Below are 27,908 nucleotides of genomic sequence, written 5' to 3' on the forward strand. Positions count from 1 at the left end.
CAATGATCCTTGAACAGCGAGTTGTTCAGTTCTTCGAGTGCATTCTGAACCATCAAAGGTACTCCGTCCATTACCTCCCCTCATACGTGGTGTCGGAGCCCGGGTCGCCATAGTGGATTGAAAGCTTGAGGGTCAAGATGTTCGGGTGAGACAACCCCCTCGCGAAACTCGCCAATTCGACTATGCGATGAAGATACCACGGCGTACTTCCGCTGAGACGTACAGCGCAAGAAGTAGAACTTTAATGCTTGGATGATAGTTACCACAATATAGCATCTTTGTGGTTAATCGTGATATATTTTGCCCTGTTAAGCTCCGTGGTATTATGTTTTAATAACTGCATATCCGCTATCATGCGGGAAAAGAACAGGCTTAAAATTCTGCTGTGGGCCTGGCTCGGTGACGTCATGACTGGCATGATTACGTGCGATATGATCCAGGCTTTGGGCATTTTACGTTTTGAATAAAACACTAATGCATCGCGCGTTGACACCAGTCGAGGAAATATCAATTTGCGTATAAGTAACCTACTCTAAACAAATCAAGGATATATAGATTTGGGAATGACCGGCATTCAGGACGTCAGCCTGAGGGTGTACGTTTGTTATGACAAATTCGATTCCAAAGATGGATTTCACATCACGAGCACGAGGAAATCTCACAAAATTATAAGATTATACCCTTTAGAAACAATATTATCTCCAATTCTCTATAATGGAATATTGTATTTAAGGCCAACGATGACGTCTAGGTTTCGTAACTATAGCAGTTAGCCATGGTGATGTTAGTTTCCAAGGCAATTCTTCTTGAAATAGCTAGCCGACGATTAACTATTCTTTTTGCCCCGTGTGAGCCAAGTTGCAAAGAGATACATGTACATATAGGCTACGGTGATGACGTTTGCGCAAGACGTGAGTTACTTTTAAGGGTTTCTTTAAAGCTTTTTTGCAGTGAAAAGGCAAACTTACTGCAGCAAACGGTGTCTTGTGAAGTTCAGGAGAAAACGTTTCAAATGGTGTTTTCGTAATACGGCAAACACACGGCAGTTGAATTTAATTCAGATTGCTTTGATATCGTATTTCTCAGTTTAATTTGGCATGTATATGATTGAGATATTATACGAGTCACCTAAGATTAGCTTCCATCTTCTGGTATTTACTTGCTTGCCGAGGCATCATTTCCTTGCCATTCTCCCTCAAACCAGCAACTATCGATCTCGTAAAATAGAATCAACTTGTCCCTAAAAAATTCACCCAGCTTCCAACCTATAAATAACTTCAACTACTTGACTGGTATGGCATCTTCCTTGACGAGCCCACGCAATCCTTCCATCCTCATCTTCTGCCCTCGGGGGAGTTGAGCGTAGAACGTGAAATAACCAATCAGGAGGCTATCTGTTCTGGTTGTTTACCTCCCGAAGTCAGAACCCATTGATAGATTCCCGCCCACGCGCTCAATACTATGGCAACAGAAATTGTAACAAGACGTCACAAACTGATAATCGGTCAAACGTGTATTGTCAAAGCAGATCTGCTGCTCCTTTCAATTGAAGGCAAATATCTTCTGCTAGTGACGTCAGCAGCAACCTGCTGGCGGAGAAATCGATGGGGATTTGGATCAGCTGGAGAAGTGCATGGCCAGTGAGTTAGCATCGTGGAGCGGGGCGAGCAGACGGTACCATGTACGTCACGGAAAGCTAATTCCGTCCGTGAAGGACATAACGCCCAGGTGGAATCTATTTTTAGTTGATTTAGCAGTTCCTGAATCCCTAGCGGGATCTGAATGGTCTCACTTGATCTAGCGTTAGTACTTTTGACTGGAGCTTGCACAGCTTTATTTTATATTGGTGACGGTTGTCGCAAGCACTTGCCATCTGATCCTTATGCTGCTGCTGAAAGAAAACAGCCAATTACCTGTCACTGAATAGCAGTGAAGACGTTAGACGGCAAAGGGCCGACACAAAACTACGAAAACTCAGTTGCGTCCATGTAAGTGATCACATCCTGTCCTTCTGGTTGTGACTTTGTCTCCTAAGACCACCACAAAATCGTTCTCAGTACGTGCAATTAAACACTGTCTTTTTTAAGAATAATGTACCTGGCCAACATGACAGCAAATGTCATTTCTGAGGGGTCCTGGTAGCCCATAGCCGAACACCTTGCGTTCATTTTGTTCCATCCCGGCATGAAACTACACCACTCGTCGGCGGCGTCGAGCTGCAAGCACTAATGAATTCGAAATGCTGGCTCAAGCCCATTTGTCTACGTCACTAATCTTGTTCCGTTTTACAACTAACTTCCGTTTTATTCCGATTACCGACGAATAAATTACATCTGAATCCAACGAGTTGCTCTATTTTTCCAGCAGTTTGTCGACATTCGTGCCCCGCATGCTCATAAGGAGGCTCAAGCGGCAGTTCTTTTTCGAGTCGGAATGTGGTCATGGTGACTCTGTGCGAGATTCTTGTAGGTTCACGTTTAGGTCGACGAGCATTTCCTTGGGACCCGGGCTTGGGACTCAGTTACTAATTTAAAAGGACGGTCACAACCCGTTAAACTTCTCTACTGTGGTCTCCTCGTCCGGCGATGAAGACAAGCACCAGTATTGGACAAGATGTAACAATCAAACCCACTCTCAGACTGCTTCTTTTTAAGGAAAGCAAAGCCATGTCAGCTTTAAAATGCTGTTCATCAAAACTGCCACAATATCGTTAAAAGTCGCAACCAGAGTGTGATTCTTCAAGGAAACACAATTTCCAGAACAGGTGTAAATCGGTCAAAACTTTTCACAGAGGAGATACGTCCGCGTAGGGTCGAGAGAACGTGACAAAGGAGGCTTTGTTATCACTCTGCCAGAGATTGAAGTAATGGTATATCTAATAATCGGTGTGGTTGTGATGGTGTCCCATCTGGACAGTTTATAATGTAGGACCGGATGTGGCTGTGTTTCATCTTGGTCTGGGCGTGGCAGTATTTTATCGAGGACTAGATGTAGAAGTATACGTGAATTCTAGGACTGGATATGCAGTTTCTCGTCTAGGACTGCATATGACAGTGTTTCATTTTGGGATGGATGTGACAGGGCTTGATGAAGCAGTTTCTCGTCTAGGACTGGATGTGCCAGTGTTTCATTTTGGATTGATGTGACTGGGCTCGATGAAACAGTTTCTCTTCTAGGACTAGATGTGACAGTGTTTCATTTTGTGATGGAAGTGACAACGCTTGATGAAGAAGTTTCTCGTCTAGGATTGGATGTGCCAGTGTTTCATTTTGGAATCGATGTAACTGGGCTTGATGATGAAGTTTCTCGTCTAGGTTTGGATGTTACGGTCAGGCTCGATGAAGCAGTTTCTCGTCTAGGACTGGATGTGCCAGTGTTTCATTTTCGGATGGATGTGACAAGGCTTGATGAAGAAGTTTCTCGTCGAGGACTGGATGTGCCAGTGTTTCATTTTGGAATGGATGTGACTGGGCTTGATGATGAAGTTTCTCGTCTAGGTTTGAATGTTACGGTAAGGCTCGATGAAACAGTTTCTCTTCTAGGACTGGATGTGACAGTGTTTCATTTTGGGATGGATGTGACTGGGCTTGATGAAGAAGTTTCTCGTCTAAGACTGGATCTGACAGTGTTTCATTTTGGGATGGATGTGACTGGGCTTGATGAAGAAGTTTCTCGTCTAAGACTGGATCTGACAGTGTTTCATTTTGGGATGGATGTGAGAGGGCTCGATGAAGCAGTTTCTCGTCTAGTACTAGATGTGCCAGGGCTCGATGAAGAAGTTTCTCGTCTAGGACTGGATATGACAGTGTTCATTTGGGGATGGATATGATAGGGCCTGATGAAGCAGTTTCTAGTCTAGGACTGCATATGCCAGTGTTTCATTTTGGGATGAATGTGACAGAGCTTGATGAAGAAGTTTCTCGTCTAGGACTGAATGTGCCAGGGCTCGATGGAGAAGTTTCTCGTCTAGGACTGGATATGACAATGTTCATTTGGGGATGGATATGACAGGGCTTGATGAAGCAGTTTCTTGTCTGGGACTGGATGAGACAGGGCTTGATGATGAAGTTTCTCGTCTAGGTTTGGATGCGACGGTAAGGCGCGATGAAACAGTTTCTCGTCTAGGACTGGATGTGCCAGTGTTTCATTTTGGGATGGATGTGACTGGGCTTGATGATGAAGTTTCTCGTCTAGGTTTGGATGTTACGGTCAGGCTCGATGAAGCAGTTTCTCATCTAGGACTGGATGTGACAGTGTTTCATTTTGGGATGGATGTGACAAGGCTTGATGAAGAAGTTTCTCGTCTAGGACTGGATGTGCCAGTATTTCATTTTGGGATGAATGTGACAGGGCTTGATGAAGAAGTTTCTCGTCTTGGACTGGATATGCCAGTGTTTCATTTTGGGATGGATATGACAGGGCCTGATGAAGCAGTTTCTAGTCTTGGACTGCATATGACAGTGTTTCATTTTGGGATAAATGTGACAGGGCTTGATGAAGAAGTTTCTCGTCTAGGACTGGATGTGCAAGTGTTTCATTTGGGATGGATGTGATAGGGCTTGATGAAGAAGATTCTCGTCTATGAATAGATCTGACAATGTTTCATTTTGGGATGGATGTGACGGGGCCTGTTGAAGCAGTTTCTAGTCTAGGACTGGATGTGCCAGTGTTTTATTTTGTGATGGATGTGACTGGGCTTGATGAAGCAGTTTCTCGTCTAGGACTGGATGTTACAGGGCTTGATGAAGAAGTTTCTCGTCTAGCACTAGATGTGCAAGTGTTTCGTTTTGGGATGGATGTGACAGGGCTTGATGAAGAAGTTTCTCGTCTATGACTGGATCGGACAGTGTTCCATTTTTGGATGGATGTGAGAGGGCTTGATGAAGCAGTTTCTTGTCTAGGACTGGATGTGCCAGTGTTTCATTTTGGAATGGATGTGACAGGGCTTAATGAAGAAGTTTCTCGTCTATGACTGGATCTGACAGTGTTCCATGAGAAGTTTCTCGTCTAGGACTGGATATGACAGTGTTCATTTTGGGATGGATATGACAGGGCCTAATGAAGCAGTTTGTAGTCTTGGACTGCATATGACAGTGTTTCATTTTGGGATGGATGTGACAAGGCTTGATGAAAAAGTTTCTCGTCTAGGACTGGATGTATTAGTGTTTCACTGTAGGATGGATGTGACTTGGCTCGATGAAGAAGTTTTTCGTCTTGGACTGGATCTGACGGTGTTCAATTTTGGGATGGATGTGACAGGGCTTGATGATGAAGTTTTCGTTTGAGACTGAATGTGGCAGTGTTTCATTTTGGGATGTATGTGACAGAGGTTGATGATGAAGTTTTCGTTTAGGACTGGATGTGTCAGTGTTTCTCGTCTATGACTGGATCTGACAGTGTTCCAATTTTGGATGGATGTGACATAGCCTGAGGAAGCAGTTTCTCGTCTAGTACTGAATGTGCTAGGGCTCGATGAAGAAGTTTCTGGTCTAGGACTGGATGTGACAGTGTTCATTTGGGGATGGATGTGACAGGGCTTGATGAGGAAGTTTCTCGACTAGGACTTGATGTGCAAGTGTTTCGTTTTGGGATGGATGTGACTGGGCTTGATGAAGAAGTTTCTGGTCTAGGACTGGATGTGATAGTGTTTCATTGTAGGATTGATGTGAGTTGACTTGATGAAGCAGTTTCTCATCTAGGACTGGATGTGACAGTGTTTCATTTTTGGGAGGAAGTGACAAGGCTTGTTGAAGAAGTTTCTCGTCTAGGACTGGATGTGCCAGTGTTTCATTTTGGGATGGATGTGACTGGGCTCGATGAAACAGTTTCTCTCCTAGGACTGGATGTGACAGTGTTTCATTTTTGTGAGGAAGTGACAAGGCTTGATGAAGACGTTTCTCGTCTAGGAATGGATGTGCCAGTGTTTCATTTTGGAATCGATGTGACAGGGCTTGATCATGAAGTTTCTCGTCTAGGTTTGGATGTGACGGTAAGGCTTGATGAAGCAGTTTCTCGTCTAGGACTGGATGAGACAGGGCTTGATGATGAAGTTTCTCGTCTAGGTTTGGATGTGACGGTAAGGCTCGATGAAGCAGTTTCTCGTCTATAGAACTGGATGTGACAGTGTTTCATTTTGGGATGGATGTGACAGGGCTTGATGATGAAGATTCTCGTCTAGGTTTGGATATGACGGTAAGGCTCGATGAAACAGTTTTTTTGTCTAGGACTGGATGTGCCAGTGTTTCATTTTGATATGGATGTGACAGGGCTTGGTCAAGAAGTTTCTCGTCTAGGACTGGATGTGCCAGTGTTTCATTTTGGGATCGATCAGATGAAGGGCGTACCTTATCCTGGGCAGGTTGTGACAGTGCATCATCTAAGACTTGAGGTGACCATGATTTATTTTGGGATGGATGCTCGTCGGGATGTAGTATTCTCACTTAGTTCTTGAATGTCAGCATGTTTAATCTAGGACTGATGTGACAGGACCAAGGAAGAACCTCATCTCGGATTGGTTGCATTTGCATTTCATCTAGGACTGCAAGGATGTGACGGGACCAAGGAAGAACCTCATCTCTGATTGGTTGCATTAGCATTTCATCCAGGACTGCAAGGATGTGACAGGACCAAGGAAGAACCTCATCTCTGATTGGTTGCATTAGCATTTCATCTAGGACTGCAAGGATGTGACAGGACCAAGGAAGAACCTCATCTCTGATTGGTTGCATTAGCATTTCATCTAGGACTGCAAGGATGTGACAGGACCAAGGAAGAACCTCATCTCTGATTGGTTGCATTAGCATTTCATCTAGGACTGCAAGGATGTGACAGGACCAAGGAAGAACCTCATCTCTGATTGGTTGCATTAGCATTTCATCTAGGACTGCAAGGATGTGACAGGACCAAGGAAGAACCTCATCTCTGATTGGTTGCATTAGCATTTCATCTAGGACTGCAAGGATGTGACAGGACCAAGGAAGAACCTCATCTCTGATTGGTTGCATTAGCATTTCATCTAGGACTGCAAGGATGTGACAGGACCAAGGAAGAACCTCATCTCTGATTGGTTGCATTAGCATTTCATCTAGGACTGCAAGGATGTGACAGGACCAAGGAAGAACCTCATCTCTGATTGGTTGCATTAGCATTTCATCTAGGACTGCAAGGATGTGACAGGACCAAGGAAGAACCTCATCTCTGATTGGTTGCATTTGCATTTCATCTAGGACTGCAAGGATGTGACAGGACCAAGGAAGAACCTCATCTCTGATTGGTTGCATTAGCATTTCATCTAGGACTGCAAGGATGTGACAGGACCAAGGAAGAACCTCATCTCTGATTGGTTGCATTAGCATTTCATCTAGGACTGCAAGGATGTGACAGGACCTAGGAAGAACCTCATCTCGGATTGGTTGCATTTGCATTTCATCAAGGACTGGAAGGATGTGACGGGACCAAGGAAGAACCTCATCTCGGATTGGTTGCATTAGCATTTCATCTAGGACTGGAAGGATGTGACAGGACCAAGGAACAACCTCATCCCGGATTGGTTGCATTAGCATTTCATCTAGGACTGCAAGGATGTGACAGGACCAATGAAGAACCTCATCTCGGATTGGTTCATTAGCATTTCATCTAGGACTGCAAGGATGTGACAGGACCAATGAAGAACCTCATCTCTGATTGGTTGCATTAGCATTTCATCTAGGTCTGCAAGGATGTGACAAGACCAGCGACTCATTGAGGACTGGGGGTTACAGAACCAATGAATTGAGAGCTTTATTTCGGATTGGAGGAGTTGGTGTTTCATCTAGGTCTAGTTGTGACAGGACAATATGTAGAAGACTACTTTGAAGACTACTCGTCTTTCCACACTCTGAGACAAAGGACTGATGGAGCACAACTTTATCATCCAGTTAAATTTTGTATCGGTCAAAGCCAAGCCTTGAATGAGCCTAGCAGATTTCATACTTTGGACTTCAAAATAATTTTGATTTGCTCCCTTGGTGCACTAAACACAGGGGACTCTTTAACCTAACTGGTCACATCTTAAAAGACCATAAAGACATCATGTTAAAAGACAAATATATCATTTCAATAACAAAATTTATTTCGTTAGGAAACGGTACAAAATTTTTTTGGGCAACCATAACATGTTGATACAAACACATCTACGAGAGGAGAGCTCCTTTTGCTTAAACAGTATCCAGTCATTTCGCTGTATGCCTTTGCCCGATGTTGGTTCAGCCCTCTCAGCCCCATGCTTATGTGGCCTGTTTTAAATTAATTGTATTTGATAGTATGAAGTTGCAGCACTCAGAAAAAACTCTGTCCTTTATTCACATGCATGAACTTTGTGTTTTATCCAATTTTGTCGCAGGGGCTACACAACCAAGTGACTGGGGGAAAAATGCTTGCAATTCATGTGTACTCAAGTGCGTACCGATAATGATATCTGTACAAAATTATCAAAGGAATGATTCCCTCCGAGATTGGACAGATGAATGAAATTTTTCAAGTAACAGATTAGCAAAACATCTACATGATAGTTCATTTTATGAACTGAGAACAAAGAGACACTCCACACAAAATCTTCAAACAAGTGATAAAATATAGAACATATTTTATGTGCTATTTCATTCATTGCTATCAACACTACTCTGAAGGAAAATCTCGAAAACTACACACTAACAACTCATCTTAAAGTGAATCTTATAAAATGGCAGTAATGGTTGATGACCACTAAACTAAACCTAACAAATAACGAAGCTGAGTGGAATATCTAAACACTACACACTATCCGACTTTTGTTGCCGCTGTTGGGGTGGGCCTAAAAAACCTGTTACGCTGATGAAGAACCAAGTTAATGAAACAACTTTTCAGATTGACTTATTTCAAGATAATTTAAGAAAAGTGTGTGCAGAGAGGGTGTCTAGTTCAGAGAGGTTCTACTATAGACAGTTGTTCATTTTGACCAACAACAAACGCTTTCTTGTCAGTTCTGGACGGAATAAATGATGCTGCACAATTCAACGCGACTACCTTGTATCACAACTATACAAGGTGCTCATACATTTTTGATCGTACAAATGTATTTAGTTATAAAATGTATACAAACTTATCAAAATTAGGACATTAGGACAAATGAAGAATATTCAAAAATATAAGAAACCTCCATGAGTATGCCAAAACAATGAATACTAAGTTGATACAACCACATAAAGAACAGCACTGTTTTGTGGCAGTTTTGGACGGAATGAACACAATCCTTAGGTAAGATGACCTCTCATGCAAGGCTAACAAGTTTGACGATGGAATCACCTGATCCGACTGCTATCCTTGCTCCGCCGAGAGTTGTATCGAGGGCCTGGACTGGTTTGTTGCCCATTTCGATCGTACCGAGGCACTGGAATTAGAGATGGTTGTAAAAAAATTCAGCAATTTCAAGTGTACAATTTATCACCAGCAGCAAGTTTTTCAGTTTATGCCAGTGACTAACTGAGTGTATATATTTTTTGTTTTTGTTTGTGACATACAAAACTAATCCTCCTCACTTTATAATTATTTATATCACTGTCCACATACAAACTCTCCACCCTAGAGATTAGGAGACTTAAATCTTACCTCGTTGGTATCAGAGCTGATCACCTGTACACTGTTGGTCCCGCTTCCTCCAGCAATAACACAGATATCATTCAGGAACTGAGCTGTATAGAGAAACTCGCCAGCACCACCATGTGGGAATGGGATGTCCTTGAGTAGCTTCCCCTCGGTGTAGTCCCACAGCTGCAGAGCGTGGTTAGCTACCCAGGAACCAGTCAGGATTCTGTAGCCCTGCAAGAAGATAATTGTCCTATGTTCACTCCAGTAAAAAAAACTGCCCGTCAGCCCCAATACTAATTCTGTTGTAGTGGAAAAAGGTCTTCTATATGGTAGTTTGGACATATTGGTAGTCATGTCAAACAGAAGGGATTATTAAAAAGATCACAAGATCTCCTAATCCCAGGCCTGGATTAATACGAAAAGATCACTGATTCAACTTTATTGTTCATGTTGTCGAATTAACAATAACGTCCTGGGACTTCTGTTATCATACACCTGGTAACAGGATTAGAGAAAATATACTGTAGGTGAGTGGTTTCTGATATCTGTTTTCCCTTATTAGGACTTGTTGTGACTGAAGTTGAGCACGTACCCTTATGTCTAAACTGTCACCGCAAATATGAGGTCCTTTGATGCTCCTAACAACACCGTCATTGGCCCGTGCATCCCAAATCTGAAGAAGACAGCAAAAATGGGGAAAATTTGTTACGACAAAGACATATGTATAACTTATGGGACTGTTCATGAAAAGGACAGGGATTGCAAAATATGAATGTCAGTCCTGAGTGGTGTATAGCTGTAGCTTGGACCTGTACTGGTATTATTCCCAGAGAGTAGAGCTTGAATCAGAGAATGAACAGGCCAATAGCCAGGGGTAACAATATGAGCAACTGAAACCAGTTGGATTTAGCGCTATGATTATTATCATAACAATTCTATGTTTTACCTTGAGAGTACTGTCCCAACCTGCTGTCACGAAGATCTGGTTATATTCTGGGTGATACTTGAGAGCAAAGATCCTCATGGCATGACCGGCCTTAGGGTTGTCTGGAGCCTGGGTAAGAGGACTGTACCCTTTGAATGTCTTTAAAAGCTGAAAGGATGTACAAAACATTCCATAATAATGCCATACCAATTTAATTTGTTGTTTAAGTGGATTTCTCCGTTTATACTGTTTACATTACCTTTCAACTTCAAGAGGAGAAAAATGAAAATCCTCCAAAAATTGGAAATTTCACACCATGTCATTGCGTTTGATGTAAAACTCAAAGAACATATTCACACCTATTCAAATCAAACAAATACAAGTAACTGTCAAAAACACTCCTCAATATGGACAAAACACTTTTTTATAACAATCCTTCTGAAAAGGCAAATGGTGCAATATTACCCACAATGTTTACTATAAAGAAAACATATGAAAAACAACCATTACTAGAAATCACAATTGGATGTTGGTCACGGACACTGGTTTGATCCATGTACTTTTGACCCTGACTCCGGTTGTACTCGGAGCTTTTCAGCAAACAAGCATGCAATGCTGGCACCACCTACCTGGTTAGTTTGAGAATCATAAAGCCTGACATTGAGATCCTTTCCAGCAGTGGCAAAGCTGTACCCATCCAAACTGAAGTCGAGGCAGTTAATTTCATTGCCCTTCTCTGAAAGGCATGGATGAATGAAGCATATAACTAAAGTCAAGGCAGTCGCTTTCATTGTCATGTACAAAACTACAGTACAAGTATGAAGCATATAAACTACTGTATGTTTTAACTGTTCTTAATTGATTACTGGGCAAGCCTTTTTTGAAGAGAAAATGTGACAACCAGACATCATCATGTATCAGAAACTTCAAACCCTACCTTCGATAATCAGCTGATCATGGCCCTTGCTAAGGTCACAAGCATGAACAGTGCCTTCAGACGAGGCTGCATATAGTACATTTTGGTGTTTGGGATTGAAACGGATGCATGTAGTCGCGAGTCCTCCATAGCGTGACTTCACAGCATCTCCCATCGGTTTACCATTACTGGCATCAAAAACCTGTAAATATAACAAATTATGAATTTATGACAGTAAAATGATTTCACAATCAATTATAAACTAATATGAGTGATTAGTATTTATCTGTTGTACGTTCTTACATTGTTTCAACCAGGATTGAATTTAAAAAGAGACATTTTGAGGGCATTCAAATTTTTATATCTTTTTTGCACATCTCGAAAATAGGCTCTGAAATTGATATTGAGATTTGGCTGTGGATGTTTTCTTTTTACCTGAACTCCAAAGTTGCCATACCCAGCAGCCAGTATCTCTCCATCGTATGAAAATTGAAGACTGAAAATTCCCTCCTTTTCAAAATCTGGTTCTATTTTTTTTATCACAGGGTCCTTTTCGAATTTCTTCTTCCATTCACTCTCTGAAAAAAACACAAAAATCATTTCAAAACTGAATGGCAATAACGAGAAGTCAATGACTTTTTACAACATCGGCTCGGACGGCAATTCACGGCCAACATATTCCAACATCTTCTGCAAAGAATCAGGCAACAATCTTCAGTAAACTATAAACATTATATATCAGACTTGACTGGACCAGCATTTTGGTCTGTTATGTACAAAATCTGTTACTGGTATATATAAAATATATGGCCCCATGTCTGAACAATTGTACCTGACTGTTCATTATACATGTATTCAGTCTGTTATATGCAAGATACATTATTGGGAGGCAGAAGTGGGACTGGGAGGTTTACTGAGTACACTTTTTTCAACTATGAAAGTAATTCTAACTTTGTTCTAGTTTACCTGTGACGACAGTGCAATATAGAAGATGACTGTGTCAATAAAGATATGTAAGTGTTTTGAAATTGTTGGTTTATACATACCTTTGTTGATAGACCTTGAGACTTGTAGTGCCGCCTCCAACCTTCTCCTTGCCATGGTTTATGTGTTATGTGATGCCACAGAGTACTCTCACATCCTATAATCACTGATTCATCTGGAAATAATGAAATATTAATAAGCTCAAGAATTCAGAACACCAATCATACAGCATGAATATGTTCCTTCATGACATGCAATGTATTACTATTCAAATTCAAAAAGTCAGACATAAGGATAAATTGTACATCACAGCACGGGTCCGCACAGCACTACTCCAAAATTAGAAATGATGCGTTCCTTGCATGAAAAACAGCTGATTTCCTGAGAACGGTCAAACACTTTGACAGTCAGACACAGCGTTATCAACACAATTATATAATACCTCTTTAATGGTGTAATCAAAAGCGAAAGTCACTGAGGCATGTAACATCGAAAAATATTCATGCCAAATTTCCAGTAAACCCACAAACAATTTGTGACAAAGATGACGCTTTAAAAAGTACAAGATGCACCTTCATGTTTTACGCAGTAAGAAAATTGAAATACGCAATTCATTATTCACTCAAGGCATCAATCTCGTCTAATAATGATAAATAAATTATGTCCAGACAGTAAATATTGACGACTTCACATTTCTAGGTCACATGTACAAATTATGTATTTTGTAAAGAATAAGGCACCGGGGTACATGTTTACAAGATCATTTCACAAGGTCACAGAAATTTATTAGCTTTTTATTGTAATAAACTTTGGGTTACTGCCAAGCCCTACATGTATTCTCTTAAAGGGGGAATAGCATCTTAAAGGGAGAAGTCAGCTCTAAAACACCATATGTCGCCCCTTCCAGCAAACCCATTTCAAATCTCTGCCGACCTGGTACGCAGGGCCTGTTCCGAAGCATTGCTAATGCGCGCTCCTATGCACAGAATTCTGTGCAATGACATTGTCCGAGGTTACATCACTGGCGCATGACTAACTCAACCTGCAACTGGGATAGTGGGATCGGGAAGTATAGCGAGTGCCAAGGCCCAGCAGAGAAGGCATTGCAAAAAAAGAAAATCAATGCCAATGCCGCCATGGTCTACTCTTCGTCACTTTCCCTAAATGACATTGAAAAAAGAGACAAACTGATGTCCGAAATAAGTACTCGTCAATTGGTAGTTTTCTACAGAATTCTATGTACATTTGATTGTCGGACAGCAAGTGTCAAGTAAGTTTAAAACTTTTGGCAGATAATAGATCATAAACCTGGCACGAAAATCACTTGTAAGTATACGTACATAATCATTCACTGCAGCTGATCCATAGTAATGAAGCAGAAGTGCTTTTTAAGAGGATTTTAAGGAAAATTACAACTATTTCATTTTCTCGCGCTGGAGATAAAAACTTCCGGAAAAGTGGAATGCTGGGTCCGAAATACTAGCTTCTGATTGGTCAATTTTATCTGAGCATGCGCACTAGAAGACCGGGTTGAAAGTCGTGGAACCAAATTTCTTCGATTTCATTCAATCAAAAACCTCAAATTTGCATTCGATTCGACTCCTGAAAAGGAACTAAATACGTTGCAGTGAAAACAAGAATAAATCTCATCTAATGAAGCTTTAAATTTGTCTCGAATTGTTCGTGATCATTGTAAAACATTGTTTTTTGCAATCGGTTTGGTGTGAAAGTGACAGCCAACTGTGTACATTTTGTACAGCCAATGTACAGGGCGCCAAGGGCAGGATTAAAAAGTGTACTTTCTGTTGATTGAGACCGAGTTCTTGTTACATCATCCGATTACCAAGTCGGGTTGCTTTATGTAGGACGTTACGTTGTTCATGATTGATATTTGAAGGACGTGGATATTATGTAATTGTTGTGACGTTGTGTGATACACAGAGATTCGGAATGACGAAGCGAGACGTGAGGATTCTTCTTCTGGGTGATCGTAAGTGTCTTCTGTTTTACTTTTGTGATGTCAATGTTCTTGTAAACGTCAGATGACGTATTATAATGACGTTGTGGGTTTTACCGCCAACTTGGAGTAGCAATAAAGCATCAATTATAAGAGAGACAAGAAATCCGATATATTTTAAAAGTGAGTGAGAATGGCTGAATTGAAGCCAGCCTCATGATATACATGGTGTTGTCCAGTGTTTCTGCCAGAAATAAATTCAAGGGGGGGCAAAACCATAATTTTGCAGAAAATCCTGGTCAAAACAACAAATTTTGCCTGTTTTTGGACAATTTAGGGGGGGCAACTGCCCCCTTGCCCCCCCTCTGGGGGGAAACCCTGTTGTCATCTTGGAATCCATCCCGTGAAATGACATGCAAATGTCTAAAAGACGCGAGTTGTGAGCTTGAAAGGTTACCGGTAATTTAAATATTTAAAAACATTATTTTGTGGTCATGATACAGTGTTGTTTAAATGTACTTGCTGACTAATTTAAAAAGATTTTTTTGGCAGCTGGGGTTGGAAAAACCTCCCTGATCTTGTCATTGGTTAGTGAGGAATTCCCTGAAGAGGTTCCTCCCAAGGCAGAGGAGATAACGATACCTGCTGATGTGACTCCAGAGAAAGTGCCAACTCATATAGTAGATTACTCAGGTAAGCTTTATGTGTGTGTTGTCATAACTTTGCTATTCTAATGTTCAGATAGACTGCGCCTGAAATAAGATGCAGCTTTTTGACCAAACATTGGAATAGTGATGCCATTCAGGTCAGTTCCAGTCATATACTTAGTAGTCCAGTTTGAAAAGTTAAAACATACTTGTAAGGACAAAATTCTATACTCATTATCATTTTCTTTGTGAGTTTGAAGATTTAGCTTTCACAGTTTGAGCCAAAATATCTAATTTTATAGATCACTTTGAGTAAATCTATACGTTGCCAAAGTTCTAATTGATAATCCTTTACTTGTTGCAGCTCAAGAGCAGAGCGATGAACAGCTGAGTGATGAAGTATTCAAGGTGAGATGACAGGAGAGAATAAGACCAAGCAGTTTGTCTTGTGAATTTCAATAAAACTGTCGCGTGTAAAGCCTTCGAGATGGAGTTACACACAATATATGGACTGGTATTGGTATTGCAGAACATCTTATTAGGAGAGCTACAACAATTTTATGACCAAAAGAGTCATTCTTGATTTGCCGATTTTTGGAAAGAAAAAATGACTTTGATGTTTACAAAATTCTCACTTTTCCATTTTAGGCAAATGTGATAGCCATAGTATATGCTGTTGATGATGAACACTCGATGGTTCAGATCACCAACCATTGGTTGCCATTATTACGGGCAACTCTTGGGGAAGATCATCAGACACCAGTTATTCTTGTCGGAAACAAATCAGATATACTGGAAGACAGTACTATGGAGGTGAGACTCTCTTGAATTTAACTTGATGATGATCTGTGTCATCCTTGAATAATTTTCAATCAGACCCAAAGCAGCCCTCTCAATAGCAATAGCCCAAGTTAATATTGATGTGCCTTTCTCTGCTGTTCAAATGGATATCGTTCTGTAACTGGCCTTCATAAACTTGGGCCTGTGTGGTTTCTATAGCTACATGTATACATGTACAAATTGTCATCTTTCAGACTGTGCTACCAATCATGGATGAGTACGCAGAAGTGGAAACGTGTGTTGAGGTAAGAAATAAACGCGTTTCATGGTAGTCAGTAGTTGCCAACACTTTGTTTGCACTTGAGGTTCAAAACATTGCTTGCGTCTTAGGAAAGAGTCAATTTAAATAATACCAGCTGTGAATAGCCCTGACCTACTGATATTTTACGCTAAACAAAAATTCCTTGCCCGGTTGTTGTTGGAAGTATGATGTTGTTTCATGTTCAATGTAATGTTCATGTTGCAGTCCTCACTGTGCCTCTGTCTTCCATTGCGGCTTCTCCTGAGGCTTAGAATTAGAAACCTCATTAAACTGGAGAACATTTTGACAAAGTGGTGATGAACGCGTATCAATTCTTATTCAGTGTTCAGCCAAAACGCTGAAGAACATAAGTGAGATGTTTTACTATGCGCAGAAGGCTGTTCTGCATCCTACAGCTCCACTTTACCTACCTGAAGAAAAAGAGGTAAGTGTTCCCGTTGAAACATTTTCTACCAGCAGGGGGGCATGATGTTTCAAGTACAGCAGCATCAAACAGTTCCCCCATGCAGTGCTGATATTGAATTACAGTTATCCCTATTTCTAATGCAAGCTGGAAGCAACTAGAAAATGAATAACACTGTTATATTCCCATTTCCAGTTGACGCCAGCCTGTAAGAAAGCTTTGAGTCGCATCTTCAAGATTTGTGACTTGGATAACGATGGCATTTTATCCGACAAAGAGATCAACCAGTTCCAGCGGCGGTGCTTCAACGCACCGTTACAGAATCAAGCGCTGGAAGATGTGAAGTCGGTCGTCAGGAAGAATATCACAGATGGAATTGTGCATGATGGACTCACTTTGAAAGGTAGATGCCATGTGAATATTTGGTGTTTCTCTCTGTTTAGGCGAGATATTCTAGTTGTGTATTTTGCTTTGTTTTAAATTGTACTTGTAGTTTAAAGGCAAAAAAACCCAACTTACCCAAATTTCCTCTTTCAGGTTTCCTGTTTTTGCACTTATTATTCATCCAAAGAGGAAGACATGAGACGACGTGGTCGGTGCTGAGGAAGTTTGGTTACGACAACGATTTGAAATTATCCAAGGAGTACCTTTTCCCAAAGTAAGTTTCTGGCCATAATTTTCACCTCGTCAGTAGTTCCTTTCAGGATTTGCTTCATGATTGCTTTGGTGGTGATCCTGTCATAGTTATTCTTATTCTTAGTTTGATTTTGAAGGAGTGTGCTGCCTTATCCTCATTTGTTTTAAATTCAAAGATGATATAAACGTCATCGTATTGTGAGTTTGTTGAAAGATTATTATGATTGATTACAAAAACAGTTCCAAGAAACCAACTGATGATAACCACCTTAGAATAATCCCCATTTCAGTCGTTCTGCCAAGCTCATTCTACCACGGTACGCTACATCAGTAGTTAACTAGACTAAGGCTTCATAGAGTGATCAACTTATCATTTAAATCGCTGTAGCAGTAGAGAGAAATACTGTGGGATCAACTTGACAATTTTACTGCCATTTCCTAAACATGGTTCGACTGATAAAATATCAAACAGGCATATTGGTATCAACTGCATAATACTGCAACATTAATAGTAAATGAAGCCATGTGCTTCAATTTTACAATGGTGTTCCAATTAAGGAAGTTGTAGCTAGATGCTGTTGGAAGTGAAAGATCTAGTGCCTGCTTCGAAAGACTTATTGGCAATTTATTTCGCTACATTTAACATTGTTGTGTTGTCTGTCCCCGCAGACCAGTTACAGAGTTTGGTATATTTCCCGAAGATGCAAGTTGCGTGGAATACATCGCATTTGATAGTCAAAGGTAGACAGGATGTTAGGTCATGGCTTACTTTTCCTTAAAATGCTGGGCATATCTATGGCAAATCTATGGTAACCAGTCAACACTCCCAAGTCATCCTAGTGACACTGACCAGCGGTATCGCAGTTATCAGCCCAACTCAGGGTCCCTATTTGCCTGTGGTTAATGTGCATGCAGCAATGATATAGAATTAATACAGTAAAATAGGCCTTAGACTAATTATTGTGCGGTGGGGGGGACATGGCTTTATTGATGACTTATGAACTCGAGCACCCAGATATTCCTGCAGTTGCAGTTCCTGCCATCCCCACTTCTCATGTCCCATTTTCAACTACTCTTCACTTTCTTCCCATGCTGGTCGCTAAGACGAGGGTAAGTGTCTTAGTTGACTTGGCAACGTGATGCTACCTTTTCCCATCCTAATGTTAACATTCCTGCTTCTGGCCGGCTCGTGCTGGTGATAGGATGTTGTACTAAGCATCTCTGATCTTGATTACACATGGTGGAAAAATATTAGTGACAGTCAATGACGGATTCTCTAATGTTTGAAATAACACGTAGTGCTAGTAAAATAGAGTGTGTGGTTAATTGGTGTTGTTTTCATAACCCCTAGTTTTCGATATTTGTTAAAAAAAAAGTTTTCAAAACCTCTCTCGTTGATCTAAACAAATCTCATCTATTCTAAAGCTAATAGACAATGAACCTTTTCATGTTTTACTATGACATTGCATCTATTGCAATTAGCAGTAAACACAAAACATCCAATGTACAATGTTTCCAGTCATTTGTCCAAAAGGACTTTTGTTGCAGGTAGACTTGCCACACAGAGACATATTGCTTAAATTTCAAATTATGGTGCCTACTTTCCTTTCCTTTCCTTATTTTGTTTTATTTTCATTTTGCATGTGAAGGGAAGCTGGCTTCGTATTTGACTGTAACCACGCAGTCCCTGCAGTATTTTCCCTTATCTCCCCTGTTTGTTAGACAAATTATTATTTTGTTTATTTTGCTGTGTTGTCCGCTTCCAACGAATTCTGTGCTCTACATACATGGCTAACACGCTGTTTTAAGTTGCCTTCTTAACTAAACAATCATTCCAGTAGCAAGATAGCCCGCATAGGCGTGTTAGCTTCGTGGTTTGAAAAGATAGGGTCGGCTCAAAACAAGACAGGTACACATGTTGAGGAAGGCTATGTGTTGTCGCATGACCCCACTGTATTTCCAAGTTGTCATTATATTGAACCACACTCCTTTTGTCCTGTGCCTTCCCAGAGCAGTTGTCTCACTGCTCGTGACAACTTCTTTCATAGTTGCGATAGTAATTTAGTACATACAATGTTACAGCAAGCAGACAGCATCAGAACATTTGACCAGACAGCATTATCTCTGACAGGCACATGAGGTGGTTTTATTCAATGCCATTTGAGAACACAGTTTGGTCATGTAAAGGGATAGCGTCGACAAACTAGCCCCCTCTTGCAGAGAAAAGTCTTCCCACTGAAAAATTGTTCTATGATCTTATCTGATCCTGAATCATTACATGAAATTTACCAATTCTGATCTTGTCATCGTTGTCTTGTTCATTCCAGCCTCCGAGTTGGACGTGATTGCTCCACTGAGCTGTCACACCAAGGCTACCAGTTCCTGTCCAATCTGTTTGAGAAGTATGATGAAGATCGCGACGGATGCCTCTCACCAGTGGAGCTACAGAATGTATTTAGCACATGTCCTTATACACCCTGGGGACCTGATGTCAATAATACTGTCAGCACAAATGCACATGGATGGATAAGTCATCAGGGTTTTCTTGCTCAGTGGACGTAAGTGGTACAAGTTTTTATCATTTCGTTCTCCCAGTGTTGAGATATTACAATTGGTGCAGATGCAATATACCTTGATTTTTGTCTGTTGTATAAAACTAAATGGAGCATTTCTGATGAGGTGACAAGACTAGCCTGTTTTAAGGTGAACTTTTTATATTAGAAACAATGGTAAAGCCCCCACAAAAATTTGACCCGACTACCTCCTAGTCCTTACCTATCTGTTGAACACATTGGTATTTGACTTGCCATCGATCTATTCTTTTTAATCTCAACTGTACTGTATACTCTCATGACCCCATTCTTAAACTTTGGAGGTCCTTGGCTACAGTGGCAAGTATTTGAAAGAATGGACCAACAACTTGACCATTACAAGTTACAACATGCCAAGGTAAAAGTGTCTTGTCGTCTATTTCCAGACTTACAACATTACTCGATGTGACAAGAACCATGGAGTATTTTGCTCATCTGGGCTACATGTATGAGCATGAGAATCAGCTATCAGCTGTTCATGGTAAGTCAACGAGGACAATTGACCATTTCAAAGAAGGTGGACCTATACCAAAATATCTCAGCTGCTTGCCTACAACAATCACTATAGGACTGGTGTGTTTGTTTGGCAAAAGATACTCTGTCGTTCAGGCAAACCAGATATAGATTCACCTTTGGTGTGGAGTTGAAAAGTATCGGTGTGAATGTAATGGTGCCAGGTTCAAAGCCTAAATCTATTCCTTCCTTCACCTTCAGTTACTCGAGATAAAAAGATCGACCTTCAGAAGAAGCAGACGTCGAGAAATGTGTTCTTCTGCCGAGTGATTGGCGCAAAAGGTGTGGGAAAGACGGCATTCTTGCAAGGCCTACTGGGGAGGAACCTGCAGTATATTGCCACACTCGACAAAGAACACTTGTCTGCGTTTTCTATCAATACTGTACAAGTTTATGGTCAGGATAAACATGTGTTGGTAAGAGTAACTTGGAGAATATTACTGATACTCTCCTTCTTTTTCATTTCCTTTGGTTTGGCCATCATTCTCTTGCGTATATTTGCCATCAAGATTAGTTGCCGGTAGTGCCTTGACATCTGATTTATAGTTGCCTTAGAAGAGCTAAGGTCTGGAGTATTTGGTCATAGTACTGCCCTATTGTGGGGGGATGGATTGGCCAGTGCGGGGGTATGTTCAGACGGTGCTCTGCGCCCCTGGGGCTTTAATCTCGTCGGAGAATCCCTGCTGTTCTTAATGGAGCTGCAAGGTTCTGTTCTTTTGCGCTTCTACTTACATGTGTCTAAATCAATAGTCTTCGTGGTGAAGAGGCTTTGTCAGCTACCTCGGCTTTTCTTTTTATCCCAGAACTTGTACTAAGTAGTATATAGTTGAACATGTCAATAAGTTTGGACCAAACTACAGACTTGCATCTTCCCAATTATATGTTTGTGTCTCTTCCAGCTCCATGAAATGGATGCAAATGCTATTGGTGACTACACGCCAGAGGTCGGGAGTTGTGACGTTGCGTGTCTCCTTTATGATGTCACAAACCCGCGATCGTTTCAGTATATTGTGAATATATATGAGGTAAGAGCCTAATCATAGTCGACAGTCCATGCATCATTATCACAAGACAGAAAAAGATGGACAAGACTTTCTCAAACATGTAGATTAAGCATCAGAAATTGCAAATGTCTGCTTGTATTTAGTGTCTTGGCAAGTCATAATTAGGACAGGAGGTGGCTGTGTTGTCCTTCTCTTCATTTCAAACAGTGTCTTCACAGTAATCTCCTTAAAGGTAATACTTTGTTTATGTTCAGTGTGCAGGAGACTCGAAATGAGTAAATGCAAAGGACATGTAGAAGATATGCAAAGGAGAAGAAGTCGATGATGCTTTGTTTCATTTCATCCCTTTTTATTTCAGAGATTATTTGCCAATAGCCCTATACCATGTCTAATAGTTGCCACGAAATCGGACCAGCATGAAATCAAACAAGAGTTTGAGATGACGCCATTACAATTCTGCAATACATATAAAATGCCGCCACCACAGTCGTTTTCGTGTGCCGATTCCATTTGTAGAGATGTTTACATCAAGTTGGCTACTATGGCTGCCCATCCGTAAGTATCTAACTTGGGTCCATATCAGTGTGGTCCAGTCATGCAGGTCTCGTATTCCGAATGTTCTGTGGCATGTCAGTTGCTTGTGAAAGTTAACTTCCCAGGTGTAATTCGAAATCTTCTAGTATCCGTTGTTCTTTAAGATTTGCTGGTAGGTGACTGGTCAAGTGTTGAGAATCTAATCTAGCCAAAAGTAGGCTGGATTAGGAAGGAAGGCTACTTGAACTACCAGATGATGTCAATTCAAACTACATGTCGGTCTCTACAGTATTATCACATTTGCATCCTCTGGTTTGTGTATAATTTCTGTGATAGCTTTTTGTGGGCATCTTCCAGCTGTGTCCTGTGACTGTTTAATTCTTTGTTGTCCATATCTATGTCCATACAATGGGTCTAGGTATTTGAAAAACTTGCTGGCATGAAAATGCGAACATGGTTTTCATGTGCACAGACTTTGTTCCCACAGTGTACATATACATTTTTTTCTTCATTACTTTGATGCTTTTTGTTTAAAATGTAATGTTCTAAACCTTAATGGTACAATTCATGCAGAGTTATAGCATCAATTAGTGTTTTGAGTGAATCAATTCTTTCTCTTCCTTCAGATCTTCAAGTTATAAGACCTGTAAATGATATATATCTTTCACTGATTGACATTTTCCTTTCCTAATAGTGACTAAAGGATTCCAATTTTCACGAGTGACTACGCACTGATTAATAAACTTGTTATATACATGTAGCAGAGTTTATTGATAACTAATGTGGTCCCTGCATGTTCATAGACACATATGCTCGTACGCTCAAAACCCTGTAGAGTCACAGTGCCACCTTTAGGCAATCAGCCCAATAACAATTTTTTTTACTTGCAATGGCTTTGCAGTTGGATGTGATTTCAGATTTCAAAGATGTACCTGGTCATAATCACAGTTACTTGTCATAAGAATAAATGTTCTTTATGTTTCTTTATGTTTTGCACTTCTAACAAGTGCAGAATATTTTTAGTAAATAAAGTTGAATCGGTTTGAATATGAATTAACTTTGTAGGTTACAAACTCATAGTTGTGCCGAGTAGAAAACTTAATATGACTCTCTCAATTTTTTTCCCAATATTCAAATGTCTCCTGGTTTCTTTTTGTTTCAGTAACCTGAAGCGCTTGGTGCACATGCTTCTGATGAAGCAGCCTCCCCTCTGGGTCCATGACCAACTCAGGTTCATAATCTATACTCTAATATCTAACACGTTCATCATTGAGTTACTGCCATGAGTCTGTAGCCTAAGTTGTCGTTCATTTCTGCATGGCTTTGAACAATTCATTGGATTGAATACCTTGTTTTAATAGTTTGTAGCCCCTAGGTCTCTTGACTTTGTGTTATTGGATGGTTTCAAATAAAGACCAGTAATTGCTTTTACTTGTGTTTTGTACAGAAAGATTTGGAAATTCTCATGAGGTTTCCAATGAAAGCTTTTATTGTCTTTGTTCATATCACCCATTGCTGACACAGTTGTGCATGTATAAAACTCGGGAGTGAGAATAAAAAAAAGTTAACTCCGACATAATCATCAATAGTGTTGCCAGTATTTGGTGACATAAAATCAGCAAAAAGCCCTTTCATTGATTCGTTTGCATGGGAAATGTCTATCAGCAGCTAAATCCTTGGTACCAAGCCATTTCTATAGTGTGTTGGAGTTCTTCTGTTATCTGTAGATTCTCAGCCATTCGGTTTGGTGCATGATTTTATGGCAAACACTTATTTTTGGATGGTGGGCATCTTTCGGTGAGATTTTTTCTCAAGCAGTGTGTTGTTCAAAGCCATTCACTGTTCCATTATTGACAAAGTGCAGAGTTTGTTCAATATTGTGGTGATTTTCAATATTTTTTGTGTGGTGCGTGCAGTTGTATGCCATTTTTAACCATGAATATTGTGACAAGAGGTAGAACTGGTCCTGCACTAGGATGCATACAAATGTAGTGACACATGAATTGATAACAGGGAAATACACAAAAGTAGTCTTCAAAATTGCAAGAAAGCATTGTTGTACCAGTAGTTTGCATTTTATTGAATTCGAGTGTGATCAAGTTTTCATGGTTGTTTATAGTTGTGTGTTGTGTGAATGTAGTGTATTGGCTAATAAATTATGAGAAAATCTTTTTTTTAAAGTATTTTGCCTCTCCTCTAACCCATCATAATATGCATTGAGATTCAACAAACATCAAACTAAATACTCAGTAACCCTCTTCAGTCTTTATCATTTACCAGAATTCTGTGAGCTTGTTTGAAAAACCTCAACTCTTGGCCTAATAATAAATATTATTTCCAAATTACATGTATAAATATCTTAATCACTATGGCTTCTTCGCCAAAAGCATCCGCTCAGCAAATCGTAAATGTAAATTGCTCATTATTTGACTCTGTGTCATCGGTGATCCTGTCAAAATTTACTTCACACTTCGCTGTATTTCTGCATGATGTGTAAATATTGTGGTGTAGCTCTCTTGCTTGCAATTGAACTTGAAAAAGGTCATTTTTCTTTAAACAATTAAACTTTTATCAACGATATTACATGGGATGTAGGACCAAGAATGTTTTAAGTCTTGATCAGTTCTTGATAGTACTAACCTGAACATTTTGAAAATTCGTCGACATGTTTTACTAAAAATTAGGCGATTGTCATCAAAACAGAGTATGCAGCCAAAAAACTTCAGAATCAGAATTCTCTTCTCCCAGAAACTTCCAAACAAATATATTTTTGGACTTTGATGAAAGTGAGAGTTGAAGTACTGAAGCTGGTCAAGACAACTGATTTAAAAACTTTATATAATGCCACTTGTCATGTAACTTCCACAGCCTCTAATTCTAATTTTCCTCCAATTGCAGGCATTTACGAGGAGTCTACGGTCAGGAATCCAATGTGATGTTAAAGATCAGCTTGAGTTTGGCTCTGGCTGCAGGGTTAGGTTTCGTCGTCTACAAAATTATCCGTGCCACGACGAGATAGCACCAATGATGTTCAGAGCGTAGGAGATAGTGTAGTCCGGTTGCTCATTCAGGAAATGTTTTACTAAGTCTTGTGTCATGAACTGCGTAGACGATAAATGATTTAGACTCCATCTGAGGCAATGTTTATCTCAATTTCATATGAGCTACTGCCACAAGTAACATTGAGCGCTCTTAAATTATAAAAATGGCATCCCTGCGATATCGTAGCTGAACCAACCAGATTATGTTGTATTATATCTTGCCAAAGAATTTAGATATTTTGTCATATTTTAAAGTTATCTTAGATGGAAAAAGTCATCTCTCTAGCACTGTCAGTTGATAACAGAAGCTAGTACTAAATTAAACTCCACAGTTTATGAAGCTATTGTCTAAGTTGTAATGTCGTTTCAAAATCACTTAGGTATATTTTACTTTTACAGTGAGAGCAAAAAGTGTTTGCTTCTTTCAAATCCTAGACACTGCTGACCGTATCTTGTTTGATGTAAATCTTGGAATTCCTAATTTCTCTTGACTTTGTGTAGCTTATGATTCTACATGTATGTTAGTGATACAGGGTGGTTCTAAAAACATGGCATGCTTGCATGGTTGAATAACTTTTGTTAAAAAGTAAAATGACTTGGGCCTGTACATTCATTGTTATAAGTTCTGAATGCATTGTTCTGAAAATCATATGAGACAAGCTGTTGGAGCTGGTTTGTAGTGATGCTCACTTACATTAGTAGCTGCAAGTCATTTTGAAGACCAAGGTATTCAGCATTGCAATTGTGCCGTTTTTTAAACACCCTTTGTAAGGCTTTACATCCTTTTCATAACGGGTAAGGAGAGCCAAGAAAAGGATAGAACTCCTATGTTAAAAGCCAATGTATAGGATAAAATGCTTTTCACGCTGGGTAGGTATTATATTTATGTTGTCTGTCACCAGCTTTCGCCAGGGGAGAAACTTTCACTGAAATATTTCGTAGCTTTCGAGTCAACTGCTTGTCATGAAGTATTGCACAGTTTGGCTGCTTGGTTTATGTCCGATTCTGCTGCAGTGGTTTACCAAGCAACCTGGTGCTGCACATGCACTGTAAAACTACTGTAGTGGAATTGAGCCTTATTGCTGCACTAGAATAGAACTAACCTGAGTTGGAATTATGCTAGGCAGGTAATCATGCTATCATGCGCATTAAATTTAGTTTACTGATCCCACTGGCCCAGAGGTTAAGGCATTTGCCTTGTTTTCCGGGATGTCAGTCAATACTTCTTGACATCACGTTCAATCTTTTTGACATAACATGTGCCAAAAAGATTTACTCCCTGCTCTCACCCTGGTGACAGGCCTGATTACTCTCCACACAAATCTTACATTGTTAGATATTCAGATGTTGTAGTAATTCGGTTGTTAGTTACTAAGCCAAGTTGAAGCTGCACTTATGAAGTATGTAATGCTTCTTTGTTTTTATTCAGATAAAATTTAAAACAGGTCTTCGTGGAGTCCTGGGAATTCTCATTTACACCAATATACAGTTAGCTGAGTTTCTCCTATGTTGAGTGGCTGGTTCTTGATCCGATCAGAAAATGTACACAAACATTTGGATATCACCCTTGATTGTCTCTGCACTTTCATGATAGCAGTCAGCAACTCCCATGACTTGGAAGAGTGTTTCTGGAAGCACATTTTCTTGTTTTTCTACACCTGGGTATGTTTTACCATTGCGTTATCTACATGTTTTACTAATACATGTGTACTACCGGTTTGTAAGTAGTGGGATCGTAGAATTATATATTTTGGCTAGGCTAGAGTTCCTCCTTTTGACTTTCAGCTGTATACATGTATGAAATCTTGCAACATTTGTAAATAAGAGAGGTTGTTTTTTCTTTAGATATTTCCATCACTGCACATACAAAAAGTATGAGATTGATATGATTGAGATTTTTTGATGCACTCGGAGGTGCCAATTAGTCGGTTTGTCAATTCTCCCTTTTCACATTAATAATGTATGTTAATGCCTGGCACTTTGATGCATTGTGGACGGGATAGAGGTGTGTGTAGTCACTGTACACACTGTACATGATATCCATATCCCTGTAGACACTGAGCTGCTCCATCAACAATGCCTGCCAGTGCCCATGGTTGATTTTAAGACAGAAACGCCCCCTCTAAAGGTATGTATTGCATTTGTCACATCCTCTGTTCACAGAAAGGTGCATTGGTCATCAATGTTGTTAGGCATGGTACTCGTTGGACCAATTCATCTACGCAGAAAGACAAAAAGACTGAATATTTTAGTTTTTAAATGTAAAAAGAGAGTATATTGCAGTCATAAGCTTTGCTGCAGAAGTTCAGTCATCTGCTAAAGAAGTTTTGTGTGCACCTGAGTGTGAAGAACTTCACTGTTCACCATGTAGATACATGAACAGAGGAGTTTTTATGTACATGTTTGTAGACTAATCCGTGACTGTTGATATTCTCGTACAATGAATGTAGTTGTAATTACCTGTGGACATCTTAATTTTGACACAAGAGAGTCGGATGTTACAATGAGTACTCCCTTCGAAGTTCATGACAGTTACAGTTTTGTGGAAATCCTACAATTTTGAGAAGCCAGAAAATCCTCTTTACTTTCTTTAGAGCAAGGAAAAACAAATGTGTCGAAGACATGAAGACAAAGAATTTGAATTTATCTAGACACAGACAAAGACAATACAAATCATCTAGGGCCATATCAGCAACAGTCATGTTCAAGTTTTATGCCGTTTGTTGATGGAATAAACCTTTTGACAAAAATCACTTGTCCGTTTCTTACTGACAGTGTAGTGTTGAAGTCTTTGGAACACCCTGTACATCTTCAAAATGAAGCAGTATGTGAGCATTTATCAGAGATTTGAGTTGGTTGAACAGCAAGGACCTGGGTCAGATGATTTCGGGAAGATTAAATTCTATGTCAGTCTCAAGCTCCAAGGAAGCTGTGACCTTCATGGCAGAGACAGATGGGACATTTTAGATGTCCCTATGATATAGTATCGCCATAATGACCTTTAAATATGTTCAACATAATGGGCGATATGAATAAAGACTAGCAAATGCTT

The 27,908-nt window shown here is 40.1% G+C and overlaps 2 protein-coding genes across 8 annotated transcripts; one reads left to right on the plus strand and one right to left on the minus strand.

Annotated features, from left to right (window-relative positions):
• Positions 1–8,090: 8,090 nt before the first annotated feature.
• LOC135490593 (uncharacterized WD repeat-containing protein alr3466-like) lies at positions 8,091–13,875 on the minus strand. 3 transcript variants are annotated; one of them, XM_064775817.1, is made up of 9 exons: positions 13,769–13,875; positions 12,491–12,603; positions 11,880–12,022; positions 11,466–11,646; positions 11,158–11,264; positions 10,550–10,696; positions 10,196–10,276; positions 9,625–9,834; positions 8,091–9,406 (listed from the first exon to the last, which is right to left on the minus strand). In XM_064775817.1, exons 2-9 carry the CDS (start codon positions 12,543–12,545, stop codon positions 9,287–9,289), a joined length of 1,044 nt encoding a protein of 347 aa, XP_064631887.1. In that variant the 5' UTR covers positions 12,546–12,603; positions 13,769–13,875; the 3' UTR covers positions 8,091–9,286. The 3 variants fall into 3 exon arrangements, with proteins under 3 accessions (XP_064631887.1, XP_064631895.1, XP_064631877.1); XM_064775825.1 differs by lacking the exon at positions 13,769–13,875 and adding an exon at positions 13,001–13,117; XM_064775807.1 differs by lacking the exon at positions 13,769–13,875 and adding an exon at positions 12,871–13,011.
• Positions 13,876–13,934: 59 nt separating this feature from the next.
• LOC135490472 (mitochondrial Rho GTPase 1-like) lies at positions 13,935–27,824 on the plus strand. Of its 5 annotated transcripts, none has more exons than XM_064775749.1 (16): positions 13,935–14,418; positions 14,938–15,078; positions 15,397–15,440; positions 15,681–15,845; positions 16,067–16,117; positions 16,457–16,558; positions 16,733–16,940; positions 17,075–17,195; positions 17,843–17,914; positions 19,501–19,731; positions 20,151–20,245; positions 20,479–20,693; positions 21,177–21,302; positions 21,640–21,836; positions 22,978–23,046; positions 24,714–27,824. In XM_064775749.1, exons 1-16 carry the CDS (start codon positions 14,379–14,381, stop codon positions 24,832–24,834), a joined length of 1,998 nt encoding a protein of 665 aa, XP_064631819.1. In that variant the 5' UTR covers positions 13,935–14,378; the 3' UTR covers positions 24,835–27,824. The 5 variants fall into 5 exon arrangements, with proteins under 5 accessions (XP_064631819.1, XP_064631820.1, XP_064631821.1 ...); XM_064775750.1 differs by lacking the exon at positions 17,843–17,914 and adding an exon at positions 17,464–17,490 and having other exon boundaries at positions 13,936–14,418; XM_064775751.1 differs by lacking the exon at positions 22,978–23,046 and having other exon boundaries at positions 13,936–14,418.
• The last annotated feature ends 84 nt before the right edge of the window (positions 27,825–27,908 follow it).

This window comes from Lineus longissimus, chromosome 1 (genome assembly GCF_910592395.1).
Source record: "Lineus longissimus chromosome 1, tnLinLong1.2, whole genome shotgun sequence".
In the NCBI taxonomy this organism is placed as follows: Eukaryota; Metazoa; Nemertea; class Pilidiophora; order Heteronemertea; family Lineidae; genus Lineus; species Lineus longissimus.